Genomic DNA, 17,740 nt, shown 5'->3' on the forward strand with positions numbered 1-17,740 from the left:
AGACCCTTGTGAAAGATTCCAAACAAGAGAGAAGCAATGAAAGTGATAGTTACAACTCCATGTAAGGATTCATGTCTAAAGGCAAAAAAATCCTATAAAATGTCAGATTCCAAACAAGAGAGAAGCAATCAAAGCTAGATTGGAGGAAATGTTTGGAAGTATGCATATGTAATGATCTTACATTCTTTTATGTAAACTTTCTTTTTCATTACAGCAGGTAACGCACTGATCATCCATACCTCTGAGAGAGAGAGAGAGAGAGAGAGAGAGAGAGAGAGAGAGAGAGAGAGAGAGAGAGAGAGAGAGAGAGAGAGAGAGGTGATTGATTTTGGTGGAAATAAAACATTGAATGTATATGATGAAATTTGATGCCTTATATTCCCACCACCACCATCAGTAGGGGATATAAGGGGCTTGGAGACTAGATGTGGAGCGGGAGTTTCAAACCCTAGATCCCCCATGCGCAAGTGCTTTACTGCCTTCTAGCAGCCGAGTCCTCTTAAGTTCAACTCTTCTTTTACGAGAATACACAACGAAAACACTCAGACATTACTGCATTGGGTTTTCTGGGGAGGGAGTGCAGTTGAGGTTGATGCTTGTTAGTGTGCATGTGCATATAATTGGAAAAGTGTTTCGTTTTAGGGGATGTGTTTTTAGTGGGGGAATGTGGTTCTTGTGCTTAAGGACCAATGTGAGATCACAAAGAGGCATCCATAGATGCCATTTTCCCTTTCATAGGGGGCAAACTGATCATTTCACCCAATATATATAGAGATGCAAAGGGTACACTCCAAAAAAAAAACTTTTTTTTTTTTCATTTTATTAATCGGAAGTGAGAGAATGGTGTAAATAATCGAATTTTCTTTCACAAAACGGTTAAGAGAAACCTTTTAATTTGGAGGATCTAACCCTTCAATTTAACCCAATAATTCTATCATAAATTTAAAAATTTTATTAATAAAAGTGAAAATTAATGATGATACTAATTAGTCCAACCATTGCATTAAATCACCTTGGATGAAGCTTGGTGACAAAAAACTTTTTCCATGCTGAAAATATCTCATAGGTTGCACTAATAAAAAACAAAAAAAAAAAAAAAAATTGACTCATAGGGATCTTTTTATCCTGGGGGTAAGTTAATTTAAATATGTTATGGGATTAGAGAGCTAAGAATGGTGTTAATATGCCATGGGATTAGTGGGGGTGGGGGGAAGCATATAAAACAAGTTGCTTATTTGTCCTTGATCTCCCAACTTAATCTTAGATTAATTTATGGTCCGTACTCCATCAACCCATACACTTTGTACTATGTAACTTGTCTCGTCTTCCTTAGGTTTAAGATTTTAAATACAAACTGCTATTAACCACCACACCAAATGGTCTCCCCTTGTGGGTTAAGTAGGAGTACTTAACCCACAATTCAAGAGCCCAACAGGAAAAAAATAAGATTAAAAATAAAGTTGCTTAATCTAATTCTAAACCCATAAAGCTAACCTCTAGTGATTAGTGAGATGATTAAATTAAATTTTCTTTTATATTATTTTTTTCATTCAGGGAATCAGGATCTGATTCACGTTGGGAAATTTTCGTTTTTGATGACATGTGAGACAATACAGAAAGATCTCTGTACATACAGACAAAGAGACAGGTGCAGCTCCTCTCAGATTAGAGCTAGCAACCAAAACAACACCTTAACAGGGTCCCACCTTTACCTATTCATTGCATCAGGTGATACATGTCAGTCTAGAGCTTTGTATATGACGACGAAACATGGAAGAATAGCCCTAGGATTGAAAACAAAGAGTTCCTCGAGATTCGTGTATGCCCTGGCAATCCCGGCGACGGAATCGTACATTCCGGTGGTAGACCCACTCTCCTCCTCTGGCGGTGCCTCCTCCGCGATACGCTTCACCCTTCCCGCGATCACCCGGCAAACCAGCATGGCCCGTCTTCCCTCGGCACTACCAACCATGAGCGAGTCGTGGGCCCTACCACTGCTGGCGGTAGTGTGCACCCCCTTGCCATCGTGCGCCTTCCCCGAGAACCCTTGCCTGATGATGGTGCAGACGCCGCATCCTGGAATGTAGCCACAGAGGGTTGAGGATCCTCGTGCGCCTAGTGCGCAGCTTAGGGTGGTGCAGTGGAACCTTAGCAGCTCGTTCCCGTCGGCGGCGCACCTGGGGTTCTTCTTCACGTTACTGGTCACACGTGCCTTGACTGCGTCCCTGCAATCTTCGAACCGTTGGATTGTCCTTTGGCTATTGTGAACCTTTAGTATCCGTTCGATCTTGCAGATCGGATTGTCGATCTTCAACCAGCTCGATTTGAAGATTATCTCTACTATGTTACGCCCTGAATCGTCAGGTCCCAGCTCCATAACTGAGAAAAAAAATACTTTCAATGACTTTAATACCCTTCATTTATTGAAGCACGTGGCTTTTATGTAAGTAAATGTCAAGCTAGCCAAGGGCAATTTGGTAACAAAAGCAAGAAATTATGGATTACCAGCATGCTTGACTGCTTGATGAAGATCCAGGCTTTCTATCTTGGGGAAGACCTCTCCACATTGAGGGCAAGCACAGATAGTTGTCCTTGAAGATGGATACCTGTGTTGGTTAGTTACTATAGTTCAGTAAATATATTATTTCTCACACTAATTAAACAAAATTAAAGAACATAAGCTTACCTGCTAGGATCAATAATGGTATGACACTCATAACAACCTGAAAGCTTCCTCAAATGCATTCCTCTAGAAGAAGCAGAAGAAGAAGAAGAAGAAGAGTAAGTTCCTCCATTGTTAGACCTCGTTGAAGCTAACAAGCGAGTTGACGATCCGGTCCCCGGTTTCCGGCTAAGAAGAGCTGTTTCTTGACCTAGAGAGCTGCTTTCCGGTGAGTTATCAGACCTGTGCATTACTCTTGTGTTCCCGTGAACTACGTCTCGGAAACTACAGATAGATCTACAGGAAGAGCCCAGTTTGGTGTACCCAACGACGATGTTCTTTGAAGGGTCTTGGACTTGTGAAGCTTCGATCTGTTTGCATGTAAGTAAGCTCTTGATTTGATCCCAAGAAGAGGGTTGCTTGACTTGCTTCTGCTGTTTCCGTTTACATTTAGGGCTTTCTTTTTTGGGTGTTGCAGTCATGGTTGGTACGAAAGTGAAAACACCCATGAAGAGAAGAGAAGTGTTGCAAAAGGAGCTCTCTCAGTCAAGGCAATGGCTCCTTGCCTGGTTCTTCACTCAGAGTTGGGGAGGGACAGAAGAGAGAGAGAGAGAAAGCCGAAGACTGAAGATGGGGACACATTGAGAGGCGGGAGTGCTTTTATTAATGGTGGTGGGAGGGATCCAAGGGACTGTACTATAGGGAGGAACTAAGCTGAAGGACAAAGCGGGGTTAGTGGTGGGTCTTCCTGTCGAATTGCCTTTATTTCTTCCTCTTTTGCTTCACTTTTATGTGGTAGTAGTGCAACTCTCATACAATCTAACCTTACAGCTCGCATGAACTTGATGAGTTTGACCATTAATGGACCTTTTGTAGCATAAAGTCACAGAGTCGAACTTTCTTAAAAGAGTAGTATGATTGAATGGCTATGATTGCCTCACGGCCATGGGCCATGGCCCCACAACTCACTGCTTTAAAACGAGTGTAGATGCACTTCCCATGTGGTGATCGGGTTGAAATCGTCTGCAATTCTGATCTGGTACAACTAATAAAACCTTAAATCAGTGAAGAGTCATTTAAATCAGAGCTGGACCATTGCATTGGTATCAATACACGTGTCACCCTTGAAGGTGGTATTTCACGGAATTGTATTAGATCCAAATTACAGACAATTTTTTTCCGTGATGACCTTTCCTGACCATGACCTAGATCGAAATACTATTTAAAGGTGGGATCCTATGTGGGAAACTGATCACACTATTATCTTAGATCTTCTCAACCCATGGTGACTTTTACACTGGATCCCATCATTTAATTATGTTACCATACTATTACGAATAAGCCCAAAATACCTCTGGTAGGATCTCATTTAGGGAGAATAACTTCTTTTCACACATGGGGAGTAGATCCAAACTCCTTTATAACAAGTTCATGATGTGTTGGTCCAATGGGACGTCTCGTGTAAGACTTTAAGCTTTGAACAATTGGTTTCACTATTTGTGCTACTGTAGTAAATCTGAGGTCCTTCCTCTTTTAGTTGGAGCTATTCACTTGTACTTTTGATTAAGTACTCATTATACGTTTCATTGAAAAACAAAAAGTGATTATTATATGTTGTTAATTAGGGCGAGAGAACTCTGAAATGCTAGGCCAACATACCACTTGAAAGATGCATGGGAAAATATTCTCACACACAAGGGGGTTTGCTTGTCTTTTCACATCCCCACCAGCCTAGGCATTTCTTGTATCAAACTGATAGGATTCTTTTTTCCATGTTGTTATTATTCAATCGTAAACTTAAATTGTATGATAAAATAGCTTAATTAATCAAAAACCCTAAAATTTGTACAAGAAAATTATCTATTTTTTATTTACAATTTGTAGAATATGTTGTCAAAAGCTATCTAACAATTTACAAAAACCTTTAAAAGACAATTAATGGATGTTTTTAATTTATTATTTAAAAAATTCTACTCCCAATTCAGGTGTTAAATTTTGGACCCATTTCTAGAAAATAGGTGAGTTATAATCATAATCGTTCAACTTTTTTCCGTAATGTGTAGGAGAAACAAGCAATAGAAAATCAGCTTTTATGACAAAATTTAAATTTAAATGGATGCAAATGATGCCTAGCATTTTTTTTTTTAAGAAGGGAATCAATATGATGAAACGAGGGAGGGCCACATAAACCACCGCTCACTCCTTCTATTGATCTTTTTTACCAAAAAAAATTTTGCCACAATCACCAATCTATTTTCAAGTAATTATTTTTTCTCTATCACTTTTTAAGGTTTGATGGAAAAGCTTTCTTTTTCACCTTCTTAATTTCCTCATGAGTGGGAATATTAAAATCTCACAATGGTTTGTAAAAATTGCTTTTGGTCACACCTTGTCATGAAGCAACTATAGATGGGTTTATGAGCAATCAAGGTTTACAATTGAACAAGCTTGGGAAAATGATAAAGGAGTGAATTTAAAGTTTCATAGAATTTACAAAATAAGATAGTTGTAAAGTCCTCTATCACATATACTACATCCAAATTTTCCACATGAAAATGTGACCTAATGAAGAAGACATTGTTTAAAAAAATAATTTTTTTTATATCAATAGATAATTTATTAAAAATTAAATAATAGATAATGACGAACTTCTAACTCACTGGTAGGCACCAAGGCAATTGTACTCTAGCGTAAATCTAAAAAAGGTCGCAAGTTCGATCTTCCTATTCTCTACCTTCTTGAAAAATATTAAAATTTTATAATAAAAGTGGCCCAATAGACCCTCTCACTGGCCATTGCTGGTTTTATTCTCCTCCTAATTACCCCTTAGCTGGCTAGTAAAAAATAAAAAATCATAAGAGACAAGTATAGTGGACTGCATATGGAAGCTGAGCCTTCTCTTTATATATAGTAAACAAGGATGGTTGCATTTTGCAATTTGGGATTCGGGATCTAGGTTTTGTAGTATTGTTCTTGGCCTCAGCCATAAACAACCCCACCAAGAGAAGTAGTAGATTTCTACCATTGTATTTGTCCACCACTTGTTGTCGCCGATGGTGAAGAATATACAGTGCATGCGGGCCAAGTCCAAAGCGTATATGTCCATAAAACCCAAATCCAACCATCTGCTTTTAACTTTGTTCAGAGTCTTGTCATGTCCATGTTCAGGCTAGCTTCCTATACAAAGTGGTTGATTTTGTAAACCACAAGCCAAATGCTAAAGAAACTTTATACCTAACCAAATGGAATTTAGGAATATCTGGATCATCTTGATCCAAATTATCATAAAAGAAAGGGAAAAAAATATATTTTTAATATCCGATAAATAAATTATGATTTTGCCCCCATAGTTGGACATAACACAGAATGATAGGCAGGGGTAAAATTGTAAAATAGTAGATATTTGTAGGGTTGTCAAAAGATGAAACCAGGCCGGTTGAACATGTCGAAACCGACTTGATTGAACCAAAAAGATTAATCGAACTCTTTATTGGAACTAATCAGGTTAACCAATAAGTTTGGATCGATACAAAGACTGGTAAAAAATGCCAATAAAATCCATTTATGCACTTATTTCTTTTTATATATGAAAAATCGAGACCAGAGCGATAGTAGACCGGTAAGGGATACTAGCAGGCGTGGGCTCATGAATGCACACCCCTTTGGCTAATTTTCGATGGAGAGATAATCCATTGGCTCTTTCCATTGTGCAAGTAAAATTGCTAGTGCAATTTTCTTGATTGCCTAACAAATTTAGTTAACTCATTTTTCCTTTTAATGTGTTGTATCTACGACAATCTCATTCCTTTTGATGAAGAAGTGGGCATACCATCTTCTATTTCTACATCTAGGAATGAACTTGTATCATTGATAATAATAAAAACTAAACTATTATGACAAGGAAAAGTTTGATTCAGAGGCAGACAAAGAGGCCGAAATTGGAGCAGAAATATATTTTGATTCGTCAATACTCAGAGAAAAAAAAAATGTATAGTTGTGCCAGAGCTAACTGTCGAGACTTTAGATTATCAGAACACATATTGGTTTTGGTCTGTGTTTTGTAAACCAAGTTCCATTGCAACCAAAGATTTAGGGGAAGGTATCGGTATGCCGATACCGATCTGGATTGGATCGAATCAATGGGTATTGATCGATTTTGCCCCTACTTTTTATAAGAAGTACTGATTTTTCTCTATTTTACCCCTAAAACAATCCGGATCGATCAGGGATTAGAGATTGGTCTCAACCGATACTGATCCAATATGGCCGATTCCAAACCGATACTTGAAACCATGATTGCTACCCCATGATAAAAAAACAAGCTCATTTTCAGCTTGGAAAAAAAAAAAGAGAGACTAAATTGACTATTTGCCATCTAAGCCATTTGTCGCTGTGATTGTTAATCGTATTAGTTCCATATTGATTCTAAGTGGGAATGTTTCTTTTCTTATATACTTGTGAATACCTCCTCTTATAAGATTGATCTTTTCACATAGAAACTGAGGTACAGTGAGACTGATAGCTCCAAGTTTCAGGACAAATGGATTGCCAAATCGACTATTCAAAACGTTGAAAACCTTCACTATTGAGACTTGAGAGGGTGCCTAAAAGCATATTTTGAGTTCGAGGCATTGAAATTTAAGATTTGCTCTATTCAAATCATCCTCTATCAGTATATCTATCAAAACGGGGGTTAGATTAATCATATCATCCTTTGACAAGACACGACCAAATGGGTCTTTGGAGAACCCCTTGGCCGTTCCTACTTGGGTCATGGAGAGAAACCTTTTGCCGATAAATTTCACCTTTTCTCTTTTGTTGCTATGATTTTGTAGTAGTGGACCAATGGTAACTATCATTAGCCTGGAAGCATAGATAACTTTGTTGGATAATCCCACTACATAAACATGAAGCTACTGGATGGAAAAAAAAACAAAGAGAGTAAATAATACCTTCTAAGATCGATCATTTTTTACTGTTACAAGTTAGATTCCTACTTATTAGTTAGTGTCAAATCCCCGTTTGACCCAGATGGATTTGCTTTTGAATTTTCGAGTGCTGTCTAGTCTCTACTCTCTAGTAACTAACCGGTGTTTAAGACTTTAAATTACTCTCATAATGATAGCTATTAGACCATGATTTGTCCGTTTGACTTTGAAGTGTCCATGATCCTCGGACTCAGCATATTATTTCCGGTTGGATCATTGGGATCTGGTTCCTCTGTGACAGCACACATTGGATGGCCTGAAACCCTAAGCACGGACCTGATCACACTTTAAAGTCAGCAAATTTTCAATAAGCAGATGATCAAAGTCAGTGAGACCACGGTCAACTCAGTCCTCTTTAAAATACTGCTACAAACCTAACGCTTGCATAATTTCAATCGGGATAATGCATTTTTTTTTTTTTTTTTGTTAATCAAGGTGTTTGGGTCAGCTTATGCACACCTCGACTAATTCTCAGGGAGATTATTGTAGCAATCCACAACTACGGCAATAAGCATAATGTTTAAAAACAACAATAATAATAATAAATAAATAAATAAACATTTTCTCCACTTAATGATGTCGGTTGTATGAATCTATGCTTTCTAATCAACTATATTCGAGGTCATACTTGAAACAATGCCTAAGTTATGCATATTTTTCCTCATTATTTTTCTTAGGGTAATTTTAAGCCGCCGCTAACCCTTTTAATTCTTTCAATATAAATGAAGCAACTCCTTTATATTGGAGCATTCCAAGACTTTTGTTAAACATGATCATACTACCTCAAATGACTTAATAATTGAAAATAATAATAATCTTAGTTACACCAAGTCTATGATGATGTTGCCTACATTTACGAATTGGTGGTTATCGATTTATACAATAAAGGGTCAGGTATTTTTGTAATAAAAATTTAATCTCATAATAATTTTTTAATTTGTCTCATATATAATGTTCTTTCGTCTTTTTTATGCCATGTAGGACAATGCTAGCTCATTCTTACTATGCATAGTTACACCAATATTATTCCATGATAATAATATCAATAAGCAAACCCGGTGCCATAAGAACAGGATCAAACTCCTCTCTTTAGCATTGGTCGTTTAGGTCAATCCATAGCTATTTGAGCGTGCGCCAATTGTCCAAGCAATGATCCAACCCTTTGAGAGAGATATGGAGAACAAGCTGCTAATAAAAGCACAGAAAATGAGGCGTCGAGAACCGTTGGATTATCACTGAGACACGTGGCGATCACCCAAGTTGCTATGGGCAAGAGCTGGGTGATCACTGATTAGGAGAGGAGTTGAATCCTTAGAACTAGCTCAATTATCATTGTTGGGACCTGGTCATATTGTAAATGGTTGGACTCTATGTAGCGTAAGGAATATAAAAACCATAATTACCCTTTCAATCACACCGGTTGAAAACTTATGAGGTTAAATTTTTTTTAGGCATATTTATCCTTCCCCATTTAACTAGAAGCAAGCTGATTAGGTGCTCTCCTCTCGGTTAGACATGCAGGTTTATTAAGGGTAATGGTGTTCCCTAACTGCTTTTTTTCATCATAGCATTTCAGTTCCATTGTGACCATAGTGCACGATATTATGTATCTCAATGATCATTTCTCCATAGTTTCTTTTATGCATATTAGTAGGAAATGTAATGGAACAGGCCATTCTCTATTGAAATCTTGTCCTACCCCTTTGAGGGTTTTTTGACCCCCTCTTTCCGGTAAGCTTATGAGCATTTAGGGAAAAAAAAAAGGATGCCACCTCATTCTCCACCATCCTTCCCCAAGGTTTTAAGATAAGGGATAGGCTAAGTCTCAACCAAGTTTGAGAACGCGTTATTGAGAATGAGATGGATCAAGCCTGGGATCAGTCAAGGTTGATACAAATCTGAATTGGCTTGAATCAATAAATGTTAGTCATGCTTTCAATTAATTTTAGATAGCCAGTTGATGAGATGTGATGCACAAAAAAATCCATGTTAACCATGAGGTCTTCAGTTCGAGCCTCTTGCCTTTATTTACTTCCCTTCCTTCCAAAAAAAAGAAAAAAAAAAAAAGATCAAATCCCCGCTTCATGTGGTTTTTGACGGTAGGGGCCCCGGGGTGTCTAGGTGCTCAAATATGGAATAAGATACGAGGAGTGTAACTTGGACCTGCCCAGCCTAAGCCCAAGCCCAAACCCACTGATAGGTTTTGAGCTGTTCGGGTTGAGAGATATTAGAACACGGTTTTAAAACTTGAAAAAGCCCACCACATGATTGAAATTGATAAAAATCGGTGAAATTGTTGTTTGCTTGAAATCATAAATAATCAGATTCCCTGATGACCAATTTGATCGATATTGGGAGCCATTTGGAGACAGTAATCCTACAATACAAAGCATCAGAAATGTCTCTGTTTCTGGTTTCTGGAACCTTCCACCTGAGAAGATTTTTGACACAGCTCTGATGTCTAAACAGCCCATTGAGTTGCAGTGGCCTCCCAGACCTCTCCTAAGGCTGCGTTTGGTTGCAAGGGAAATGGGAAAGGGAAAGGGAACGGGAAAGGGAAGGGTAAGTGAAGGAAATTTTTTTTCCCTTTTGAGTCGTTTAGTTGCAATAGAAGTGAAGTGAAATTCATTTCCCAATGTTGCAAAAATACACAACTTAGTTGCAAAATGAAGAAGAGAACGAACATAAGTGAAAAGAAATCAAACCTGCGGATTAGAGATTCCAAATTCATTTCCTGAGGAAGAGAACCAACAATTTAGTTACAAGCAAACCAAACGCAACATCTTGTTGAGAAGGAAAGCCACGAGCAGAATGAGAGTCACGTGGGAGAGAGATCATCTCACCCTGCTCGAGCAGGTTGAGAGTCGCGTGAGAGAGAGAGAGAGATCGCCTCACCCTACTCGCAGGGTGAGAGTCATGAGCGGGGTGAGAGTCACGAGAGTGAGAGAGAGATCGTAAGAGTAGGGTTTTCTTTTTTCTTCCTATTTTGGTGGGGAAATAAAAAGGGAAGTTTTAGTGTATAAGTGAAATTTTGTTTACATGTAAAATATATTTCCTTTGCAATCAAACATCTAAATTTATTTTTCCTGGGAAAAAAATTCCATTTTACATCAAAAATTTGCATTCCCCTTGCAACCAAACGAAGCCTAAATGATACCTACTACATTGCATTATATTTCGCAGATAATGGTAACGACTTGCAAGGGAGCTCCAGGGTATTGAACATCACGGTAAGGATGAACAGTTGTAGGTTCTTCGGTATGAGAACGAAGCAAAAACCACCACTACCGCCACCGCCAACGAGCCTCGTTCACCATAGTTGCAATCATTGCACCAATACCTTTACTCGGATCCCAAGTCCCAAGCTCTTCTTCATTACCATTCCATAACTGATGTTCTGAACTGTTTTCCTGACCCTTCCATTTGATTTAGATTTAGGGATTTTTACAATTTAAAATATTTATCGTTGGATTTAGTAACCTCTGTTTTTTCTAGCGACAAAGATTCAGGGGATGAAACAAGGCAGCATTCACAGACGAGGAAGAGAGGAAGAAGGTGAAGTAGAGATAATAGAGATGATGAAACGAGGAGTGAAGGCAAGAATGTGGAGGAGAGGAAGCCTGCTTGAGCGCAAGGTGTAGCTGGGCGAGCTTTCTTCCAAACATGTGCTATTTCAAAGAAATGGGGACTGTGATGAAGAAAAGAGAAAGAAGGAAAAGAATATAGGTATATTTTTAGAAGGGTAAACTGGTCTTTTAACAGGTCAGTTTAACACTGTCAGTCACTTAAGGAACGATTGATAGAATCTTCAAACTAGAGGGGAGGGGATTGGTATTTATGAAAGTACATGGGGGAACTTGATATTAAGCCATAGTTCAGGGGAGGGGATTGTAATTTCCTCTATTCTTTAAAATGATTTTCAGCTGCTTGAATCACTTCAAAAGGTGACCAAACCTTCTTCCCATAAAGAAAATCATTTCAAGCAAGCCAAAAATACCAACAAATGAAAGTGCATAAGGATATCATCAGTTCCTTACTCACTTCCTTGCCTTCTGATGGAAAAACCTTTCAGACATCAATCCACTCATGAAAAATTATCTCATTACCTTCTGGGACCTTGTGAGACAAACTACATCCAAGCCACACCGAATGTGCCAATAGGGTATGTCATTAAAATATGCTTTGTTGATTCTTGAATATTGCCATGATGTGGACAATGGGGATCAACTGGGATATCTCTTCTACAGAGATTCATCATTGTAGCCAATCCCGCCACACACGTCCTCTGATGAGCACATTTACGTGTGAAATCTAAGGTAGTAAAACATGCATTTTACATATTTAGAATGGAGATTTCTTGGGTTTTACTCTCTTTTTGCAGGTTTTATATTTTCAATGCCTTAAGGACTATCAGGTGATATATCTCCAATTTTACACATAAAGATGTCCTATTTCTTTTTATGGTTGAGAAGAGGCAAAATTCTGAGGAAGATGGATATATTCAATTAAAAGTACACATTCGTTTGGTCAACCGTACAAGTGATTATTATTTTCGGGCTAGAAAAAAGAATAATGGATCAAAACTGAACCGAGATGCAGAGCCAGCCCGCTACAGTTGTCCCAGGGGTATAAGAAATATTCCAAATACCAACAAGGATCGATGGACCATATCCTAAAGTGATTGAAAATTCGTTTTTAGTAATAACAATTACCTAGTGTAGTTGGTGAGTTGTGGTGTGCATAATCCCTTAGTTATTTGGAGGTCTCAAGTTCGAACCTCTTAGCTGCCATTTTGTTGAGGTTTTTTTTAGAATATTTTTTCTCTATAAAATATTGTCCAAATCTAAGCAAGAAAAATCGACCAATGGGGGTTTCTAAGATAAAAATAAAAAGAGAAAAATAAAACAAGGGAAAAAAAAGCAAAAAAATCGTGGGAGATTCCTCCACCTCATCAACAAGATAAAAAAAATATAAAATTTTTTCTTCGAAGTTAAAATCGTTAGCTTCCCTCCCCCATTTTCTATATAATAGAATTAACACAAGGGGAGGAGACACTTCATTCTTCTTCTAGGGTTTTTTTTTTTTTTAGTTGCTCTATCTCTTTCTTTAGTTTTCTTTCTCTAGCTCTAGTTCTAGGTTTATGCTTTAAACACTTTTGTAAGTTCTTTTTATTCAATTAATGCAAGCACTTTTATTTTTTATTCAATCTTTTATTTTTATTGTTTAAGCAATTGAAGTTGTAATTTTCAAGTTCTAGTTCTGAGCTTAGTTATAGGTGACAAGAACAAGTTATGGAGCATGTCTTCCGAGTTCAATTTTTTTTTTTTTCAGATTTGGTTTATTCCAGATTTGGTTTTTAGTACTGGTAGTATCTCAAATCGATCAAGTTTTCAGTTCAAGGATTAAAGTTCAAGTAAGCTCCTTCAGTAGTCTTCTCACCCCACCCCCTCTCACTCCCTATTCTGACTACATTTTCTTTCTTGATTTAGGATTTTAATTTCAGTAATTACATTATTGGTTTTCCTTTCCCCCAAGGTTCATGACTTGTGTATGTGTTGGTTTTGCCCCTCCTACCCATAGAACCATTATTTTATTATTTTTTATTTTAATTGTCTCCCTTTCCCTAAATCCAAGTAGAGTAACCCTTGAAAGAGTGATTCTCTGATCAAGTAGGGAGGCTCATATTATGATGCATCCCTCGGGCTAAGTAGAGCAACCTACTTGTGAGTCTCTCTCTAGCTTTATCTCCTTTCTTTTACTTTATTTTTATTTCAGTATTTTTTTTTCTTCATTATTTTTTAATTGTATGGGGTGTTTATTTTCATTTATTTATTTATTTATTTATTTTTAATTACGTGGCTTGCGTATTTAAATTCTTAGATGACGAATGGTTAGGACGTTATTTTAGATATATATGTTTAGGACGGTAGTTAAAATAGAATTAGATCACAACCATTAATCGGTTCACTTTCGCATTATTAAAAAAGAAACGAAAAAATAAAGTGGCTGCTCTCCTTGTGTTCGACCCGTAGCTACATTGATCCGTACGCTTGCAGTTACATTTTAAAATCTCAAACACCCTCCAAAGGAAATATTTAATCTTTGGAAGGATATTGCAACTCCAAATACACTTCCACATCCTATCTGGAACTTGCTGCCAAGGCTCTGGAGACGTTGAAGATGCTTGCAACGAATCCTTCTCAGCTTATAGATTTGTCAATAGATGATATGCCGATTTTACCAAAAAAATTCCATTAGCATTGCCCCTCAAATCTGAAAATATTCTCGTGGGAATAAAAGTAAGTGGATTTTCAAAATCTCAATTACCTTAGAAGGATGGAAAAGAGAAGAGAGAGGGTTACACTTCCAAGTCCACTATCATTGTCAATAAGTTGAGACATTTTTGGAATACACAATTGGTGGTTGGGGAGTCTAGACACGGTATCCTGGAAGAGTGGGGATCCATGAGTGATTCCAAATGTCAATTTTGTCACCATGGCCCACACGCCAAATTAAGCCCTGTTTCAGAACCTCACGCCCATCCAAAATGCTTCTCCGAGCCCAACTTGGGTTGTTCCCCATAGAAGCAGAGAGAAAGTCACTAATAGAAAAATAAATAAACTTTAGAAACTTTACCCAAAGTGCATTTGGTTCATTCCATAAGCACCATGCCATATTTGATATAAGGGTTCTATTGTGAAGAGATGGATCCCTGAACCCTAAGCCCCCTTTTTCTTTTGATCGACATAGACGTTTCCACGAAATACAATGTATTTTTGGTTTTCCACTAGAATCCCCCCAATAAAATTGGATGCCTCTTTGCGAAGATGTTGGTGATGCGAGGCGGGTAACTTGAAATGGGAACATGCATAATTTGACATTGTAAATGCTACTGATTTGAGCATCACCTCCTTACCCGCACGGGGATAAAAGGCTAGTCTTCCAACCATGAATTTTTTTTGTAACACTCTCATAAATATCACCAAAGAGTGCAGCTTTTGAGATGCCGGCTCATTCTTACCATGCATAGTTACACCAATATTTTTCCATGATAATAATATCAATAAGCAGACCCGGCGCCATAAGAACAGGATCCGACTCCTCTCTTTAGCGTTGATCATTTAGGTCAATCAATAACTACTTGGGTGAGCACCAGTTGTCCAAGCAATGATCCAACCCTTTGAGAGAAGCATGGAGAACAAGCCGCTAATAGAGGCACGGAGAACGAGGCATCGAGAACCATTGGATCATCACCTGGACACGTGGCAATCGCCCAAGTTGCTATGGGCAAGACCTGGGTGATCCCCGCTTAGGTTAGGAGTTGAATCCTAAGAACTAGCTCGATTATCATTGTTGGGACCTGGTCATATTGTAAATAGTTGGACCCCATGTAGCTTAAGGAATATAAAAGGGAAATTTTCTTGTATCACCCCTAAAAATCCCCATAACTTGGAGTGATCCTCAAAAATGAAAATAATATGTTGTATATCCCTCACTTTCATCAAATTATTTCTAAAAAACCCGTTCCATTAGAATTAGGTCGTTAAGTGATGATGTCATCAATCTTTTATTGTCTAAATGGCCAAACTTCCCTTATAGCTTTGTGAAGTTACCATAATGTCCTTGGCCTTAATCCTCCTACTCACCTTCATCTTCCAAGCTAACATCCAAATCTCTAAGCTCATCATGTCCAAACTCATCCAAAACTAAAAATCCCTAGACTTTACTCACTCAAATACGCCCACCTACCAACGCCTTAGAGATCGAATCTCATTGGAATGGGTCGCTTATTGGCTCTTCAAGGCGGCTTATCTCATCGTCCTTCTCATCTTCTCCCTTCTCTCCACCTCTGTTGTCATCGTCCTTCTCGTCTTCTCCCCCACAATTGCAGAACCCAACACATCACTTTCTGTCACATTATTTTCAATGTTCTTCTTTAGCAATCTCAGCCGATCCGGAAGATCGATAAGAACAATCTTAGCACCCAGAAGAGCTGCAACACAGTTGAAAACAAAGTAGAATCAACTAGCCATTAATATTAGAAAAGAAAAGTTTGGTTAAGTTCAATACAAATAGAAAGAGATAAATTAGGAAAGTAATTTTCATCTTGAGCAGATGAACAATTTGATAGAGAGCAGGGAATATTCATGTGCATGAATGTACGTGAACGACCATGGTTCGTGGCTATGACCCTAGTTATCAATTCGGCCGAACCAAATTTTTCCGAATTTAATCAAAAATTCTAACCGAATCCGAATTAAAAATAAAATTCGGTAAAATTCGCAATTTTTTCAAAAGTGAATATAAAATGCGAATAATTCGGACCGAACCGGATTAAACCGAATTATTCGGTCCACTTAAACAGTTTAAAAAATAAAATAAAAAATAAAAAATAAAAACCTAATAAGCTTTTTTGACCGATCCTTAAATTAATCAATCGAATTATTCCGAATAATTCTCCGCCCAAATAATTCCCGAATCCGAATTTGCTAACTATGGCTATGACACATATTTTCTCTCTCCTCATTTAATAGATGCCATATCCACAGACCAAGATCATTCACGTACGTGAATATTCACTTTCCTCATTTGATGCACATTACCCACTAGACATGATTTAAAAGTTGATAAAATGAGATTATAATACCCTACTGTCCACAGCCAGCTTCCAATTCAACAACCTTCTTGCCTCGAAGAATAAGCCCCCCTTAGTCCGCCGCATGCTCCAAGAGCTTCCCTAAAATAATCCCACTATCCCACATCACTGCTTCGGTTACTCTTGGTGTGCTCTAAAAGTTCAACACCAAACAAATTAAAAAAGAAAAAAGTGAGAAAATTAAGTAATGTTAAAATTTCTCAAGTCATCAAGTTTTTGAACCAAAAATAAAAATAAAAAATAAAAAAACTAACGGCAGCAGAAATAATCATCCGGATTTGGCCACTTGAATCCATCTGGGTATTGGGTTTTTGGTATAGTTCATGGGTTTATTACATTCTTAAATAGAAATCATCCTCTGATTCAAAAACTCAAAAAGCTCTCAGGAATCCAGCACAGCAAAGAACTAGAGCTAAAGGAGTAAAGACAGTGGAAAAAGGGAAATAACCGAGTCTATGCTACACCATTACCATGAGAGTCCTCTCACCACCTCCAACTCCGTCGTCACATCATTACCATCGTCGGCCAAGAAATCCAATTATTCAAATTCCAATGCTAGACACCAATTTGAAATCCAATCATCCCTGCTAGGATCGCGGCTGAGCTGATGGTTTTAGTATGCAAGGGTTTCAAATGGAAAAAAATTAATACTTTTAAAGATTAAATAGAAGGGTAAAAAAGTCATTTTACCTTTTCAATTAACAATATTACAAATTAAGAGTGCGGTGGATATTATTTTCAATTTTTGAGGTCATTTCAAAATTATGGGGATTTTTAGGGATGGTACAAGAAAATTTTCCACATAAAAACCATAATTCACACCCGTTGAAAACTTATGAGGTTAAAATTTTTAGACATATTTATCTTTCCCCATTTAACTAAAAGCAAGCAGATTAGGTGCTCTCCTCGGCTGAGGGTAATGGTGTTCCCCAACTGCTTTATTTTCATAAATAGCATTTCAATTCCATTGCTAGCATAGTGCACGGTATTATATGTCTCTCAAGGATCGTTTCTCTATAGTTTCTTTTATGCATATTAGTAGGAAATGTAATGGAACGGCCCACTCTTTGTTGAAATCGGCTCTGTCCTACCCCTTTGACGATTTTTTGACCCCCTCTTTTAGGTAAGCTTATGAGCATTAAAGAAAAAAAAAAAAAAAAAAGGACACATTGGATGCCACCTCATTCTCCACCATCCTCCCACCAAGGTTTAAGATAAGGGATGGGATAACTCTCAACCAAGTTTGAGAACTCGATATTGAGAATCGGATGGATCAAGCTTGGTATCGATCAAGGTTGATACCAATCTGAATTGGCTTGAATCAGTAAAAAATACCCTTGCTTTCAATTAATTTTAGACAGCCAGTTGGTGAGTTGTGACGTATAAAAAGTCCATGTTAACGAGGAAGCTTTGAGTTCCGGCCTCTTGCTATTA

At 37.7% G+C, this 17,740-nt stretch overlaps 1 protein-coding gene across 2 annotated transcripts; it reads right to left on the bottom strand.

Moving 5' to 3' along the window:
* Window positions 1-1,566: 1,566 nt before the first annotated feature.
* Window positions 1,567-3,452, bottom strand: LOC122091126. Of its 2 annotated transcripts, none has more exons than XM_042660962.1 (3): window positions 2,687-3,452; window positions 2,506-2,591; window positions 1,567-2,379 (listed from the first exon to the last, which is right to left on the bottom strand). In XM_042660962.1, exons 1-3 carry the CDS (start codon window positions 3,169-3,171, stop codon window positions 1,739-1,741), a joined length of 1,212 nt encoding a protein of 403 aa, XP_042516896.1. In that variant the 5' UTR covers window positions 3,172-3,452; the 3' UTR covers window positions 1,567-1,738. The 2 variants fall into 2 exon arrangements, with proteins under 2 accessions (XP_042516896.1, XP_042516893.1); XM_042660959.1 differs by having other exon boundaries at window positions 2,506-2,606; window positions 2,687-3,451.
* Window positions 3,453-17,740: the final 14,288 nt, after the last annotated feature.

Source organism: Macadamia integrifolia, chromosome 10 (genome assembly GCF_013358625.1).
Source record: "Macadamia integrifolia cultivar HAES 741 chromosome 10, SCU_Mint_v3, whole genome shotgun sequence".
Taxonomy (NCBI): Eukaryota; Viridiplantae; Streptophyta; class Magnoliopsida; order Proteales; family Proteaceae; genus Macadamia; species Macadamia integrifolia.

Coding starts and splice junctions, on each gene's coding strand:
- LOC122091126 (XM_042660959.1), bottom strand. CDS start 3,171: ATGGGTGTTTTCACTTTCGTACCAACCATGACTGCAACACCCAAAAAA. Junction 2,607..2,686: donor ACCATTATTGATCCTAGCAG/GTAAGCTTATGT, acceptor TAACCAACACAG/GTATCCATCTTCAAGGACAA. Junction 2,380..2,505: donor TCAAGCAGTCAAGCATGCTG/GTAATCCATAAT, acceptor TTTTTTTCTCAG/TTATGGAGCTGGGACCTGAC.